Source organism: Eurytemora carolleeae, unplaced genomic scaffold, assembly GCF_000591075.1.
Source record: "Eurytemora carolleeae unplaced genomic scaffold, Eaff_2.0 scaffold961, whole genome shotgun sequence".
NCBI classification, from domain to species: domain Eukaryota; kingdom Metazoa; phylum Arthropoda; class Copepoda; order Calanoida; family Temoridae; genus Eurytemora; species Eurytemora carolleeae.
In genome coordinates this window covers 118,122-122,115 of record NW_019396851.1, presented here as the reverse complement: position 1 = coordinate 122,115, position 3,994 = coordinate 118,122, and the positions used below count along the sequence as shown (strand labels likewise).

Genomic DNA, 3,994 nt, shown 5'->3' with positions numbered 1-3,994 from the left:
CTTTACTAACCATGATAATCTGATTTTATTATTGAACTTATCATAGTCTGCAACATGAGATAAGATATCATTGATTCATATTAGTCGACCCTTCTAATCTGGAAAACCGTTTAAATCATTCATCAGAAAATCTTGGAGACAAAAACTAGAAATACACGAATTACCAGTTACCAGGTGAAAAGGGTACACCGTACACAAAAACAAATTAGTGCGTATTGATCTTGTCCTTTATTGGTTTAGTGTATTAAAACCAGTTTCTTAAAAAATGAAAATGAAAAAAATCCTGAAACTATTCAAAAACTTTTTTTTCTGAAATCAAAATTAAACATCGTTTAACAAAATTGAACAAAATCATAAGAACAGTGTATCTAAAACCAGTTAAAACTAGCTTTTAAAAAACTTAACTCTGGTTCCGTAGGTCGCATTTCAGCTTCAGTTTAGGAAACACAATCAAGTTCTACGTTTCATTAACAGAGTATATTTCTGTCAAGGTACATTTTACACTAGTACACAATGCCCATACTTATTTTCTTTATTAAATCATATGTGATAGAGAATGAGTGTGTTGTCGTCCTTTTATCCGTTTGTTCTTTGGAATGTAAAGGATCGTGTTACAAGGTTTAACATATTCAATGAATGATTTATATTCATACAGTGATTACTAGGTTCTATATGTTTGTGAAACATACTTTAGAACCACATTTTTTATGTATTTTAAAACTCTCTCTGTTAGGTGTCCAATCTATAAATATTGCTTAATTCTAATATTTTTGTTATCTAAAATTCTCACTTTAGATATACACATACACAATTGTGGACTGTGGTGTCTTTTTTATAACAAAAAAGTACTGCTCTCATATTGTAGTAGATTGTATTATTTTTGTATCATAAAAATACAAAAAAGTGAACTTTTTTTAACCTGTATATCTTTGTAACCCGATGGTGTATTTCTTGAAACGTTGATTACTAGATCCAGCAGAATTTAAAGTTTGCTTTTTTTGTTTTTATCCAAGATTTTAACGTCGTTTATTTTCATACAAACTTTTTTTTCAGATTAGTTAAAGCTTAATATATCATAGCTTTATAATATTGTTAAGAAACAATTTCATAAAAAGACAATCTTGAATTTGAATTTCTAAAATAATATCTTTAAAGTTATGTTTGAGCCAAAATCTATTTTAGGATGGACTGCAAAGCTTCGATTACGTTTGACGAGTTATTAGATGGACTCCTTGAATACTTTAAGGTTTTTTCGCTTAGCATTTTACTGCAATTATTATTATTATTATCATTATTATTATTATTATTATCATTATTATTATTATTATTATTACTAGGAAGGAAAGGAAAATGTAAATGTTGAAGAGGTTATATCCTGGTTTTCCAGGTAATGTTTTACAATAATTTCAAAATATCTTTATAATACAAAGAGCTTGGTCAGAGAAAACTTTTTAATTTGCCCTTTATGTTCGCATCCAAAATGCCTTATTTAATCGAAAACTAACTCTTGATTTTCTATTAATAATTTTTGCCTTTGTAGCTCATCTTCTTGTGATGCCAAAAAATTACCAAAAAATTAGAAAAAAATTCTAGAAATCTGCGAAAACCTTAAGGTTAAAAAAGTTGGAACAGGGTGGATTTCTTCTAGTAATTAGTTTTAAAAAATACTAAAAGCATTTTTCATTTTAGGTATAAAAATGACCCCAAAGATTGGGTAAAGTTTGCCAAGTGGGATAAATACAAATATACGAGGAACCTCATACATAAAGGTAATGTATTAAACAATAGATAAAGTACCAACCTTTCAAACGATATATGATTAATCCATATTTGTTCATACCGTTTCCTCATACATCAAAAGAGAACATATCACATATATAAATTCAACTTGTTTGTCTGGATCCAAGAAACGTTAAAACGGCATTAACGATCGGGCCGAAATTTGTGTGGCAACTCACACGACCCAAAGGAAGATTAAAAAAGAAAATAAAATCTGAAAAATGTGATTTTTTCAAATTTTAGACATCAAGCAAGCATGAAGATCCATAAAAAAAGATTTTTACAATTTCGAAGAAAAAAATGGTGCTTGAAAAACACTATTAAACTCTTAAATTGTTACTAGAAAAAGAACACATAGCGCCCTGGTATCCTAATGTCATATGTCAAATGTCAAATGTCAAATGTCATATATCGAATGTCATATGTCAAATTCCTAGTTTGTTGCATTTCGAAAACGAAAAAAAAATCATGTTTTCAGGAAATGGAAACTTTAACCTAATCTTGATGTGCTGGCCAGAGGGTGTTATTTCACCAATACATGATCATTCAGACTCACATTGTTTCATGAGAGTCCTGGAGGGAGAAGTAAGGGAAATAAGGTATCTATTCAAGTTTTCTTGTCGTTAACAGATTCTTGTTGAACAGAGCATCTCTGGGGAATCTAAAGAGCATCTCTGGGGAATCTAAAGAGCATCTCTTGGGAATCTAAAGAGCATCTCTTGGGAATCTAAAGAGCATCTCTTGGGAATCTAAAGAGCATCTCTTGGGAATCTAAAGAGCATCTCTTGGGAATCTAAAGAGNAACTTTTCTTTTACAGGATGGGAATCTAAAGAGCACCTCTTGGGAATCTAAAGAGCATCTTTGGGGAATCTAAAGAGCATCTCTGGGGAATATAAAGAGCATCTCTGGGGAATCTAAAGAGCATCTCTGGGGAATCTAGAGAGCATCTCTGGGGAATCTAAAGAGCATCTCTTGGGAATCTAAACAGCATCTCTTGGGAATCTAAAGAGCATCTCTTGGGAATCTAAAGAGCATCTCTGGGTAATCTAAAGAGCATCTCTTGGGAATCTAAACAGTATCTCTTGGGAATCTAAAGAGCATCTCTTGGGAATCTAAAGAGCATCTCTGGGTAATCTAAAGAGCATCTCTGGGGAATCTAAAGAGCATCTCTTGGGAATCTAAAGATTATCTCTTGGGAATCTAAAAAGCATCTCTGGGGAATCTAAAGAGCATACTTTTTGAGATAAATTCTAAAGTTTCGAAGTGACTATGCATGGTGTAGTTGAGTACCATTTCAGTAAATTTAATTATATAATAACATCGTTATTAAGGTATGCATGGCCTGAGGAAGTTAAAAACGAGGACGGATCCCTTCAGGAAAGTGGAACTAGGACAGTGGGAGCTGGAGAAACTATTTATATGAGTGATGAACTTGGACTTCATAGGGTATAATTTTCTAGTTATGATTTAATAAAAAACTTGTTTTATATTTTTTGTTTTGTTTATGGGGCTCTAGTACTGAATCAGTTTATTCAGTTTAAGCATATTTTAGACATGTTTAAACATAAGATACCTGATTAATTAATGCATTTATAATTAAATTAGGTGGAAAACCCTAGTCATATGAACAAACTCACGTCGATTCATCTCTATTCCCCACCTTTCGACTTCTGCAAGGTAAAAGTTTAACCAAATAGATAGTTTCCATATATGGTTTTCATTTGTATTTCAGTTGTGCAAGAAAAGCGGAAAATGTGTTTATTTTCTCTTTATTTTGAAAGTTTAAAGTTTAAAAAAGTAAACAAATTTTAAAATATCTTTTAAACAAATGTAGAATAGATTCGGTTTGTATCTGATTTCTTGCCTCTAGGTATTTGATCCTCGTACAGCTAAACGAACAAAGATAAACATGGTTTTCTACAGCAAGTTCGGAGAGAAAGAAGACACTAAGAAGGCAAAAACTGAGGAGAAAGCAGTTAGCAAAGTCTGAAAGTTTTAACCTCTTTCCTAACACGAATAAAATCCTCTTATTGCGTCTTACTTTTCAAATATTGTTTCTATCTTATTTTTTTGCTTTTCGGTATATATTGGTTTAGTCTAGTTTGAGAACTTCACATGCAAAACTTGATTTTGATTTTGCGTTGATTCTTTTAAAGACGTATTTTTGTAAAAATGAAATATAAAATGTACAAATAAATAAAATAAATGTTGCAA

The 3,994-nt window shown here is 31.1% G+C and overlaps 1 protein-coding gene across 2 annotated transcripts; it reads left to right on the top strand.

Moving 5' to 3' along the window:
• Positions 1-3,994, top strand: LOC111709395 (cysteine dioxygenase 1). Of its 2 annotated transcripts, none has more exons than XM_023483048.1 (8): positions 1-174; positions 1,183-1,246; positions 1,338-1,387; positions 1,690-1,769; positions 2,258-2,378; positions 3,112-3,226; positions 3,386-3,457; positions 3,651-3,994. In XM_023483048.1, the coding sequence occupies exons 2-8, from the start codon at positions 1,184-1,186 to the stop codon at positions 3,768-3,770; spliced, it is 621 nt and encodes a 206-aa protein (XP_023338816.1). In that variant the 5' UTR covers positions 1-174; position 1,183; the 3' UTR covers positions 3,771-3,994. The 2 variants fall into 2 exon arrangements, with proteins under 2 accessions (XP_023338816.1, XP_023338815.1); XM_023483047.1 differs by lacking the exon at positions 1-174 and adding an exon at positions 355-491.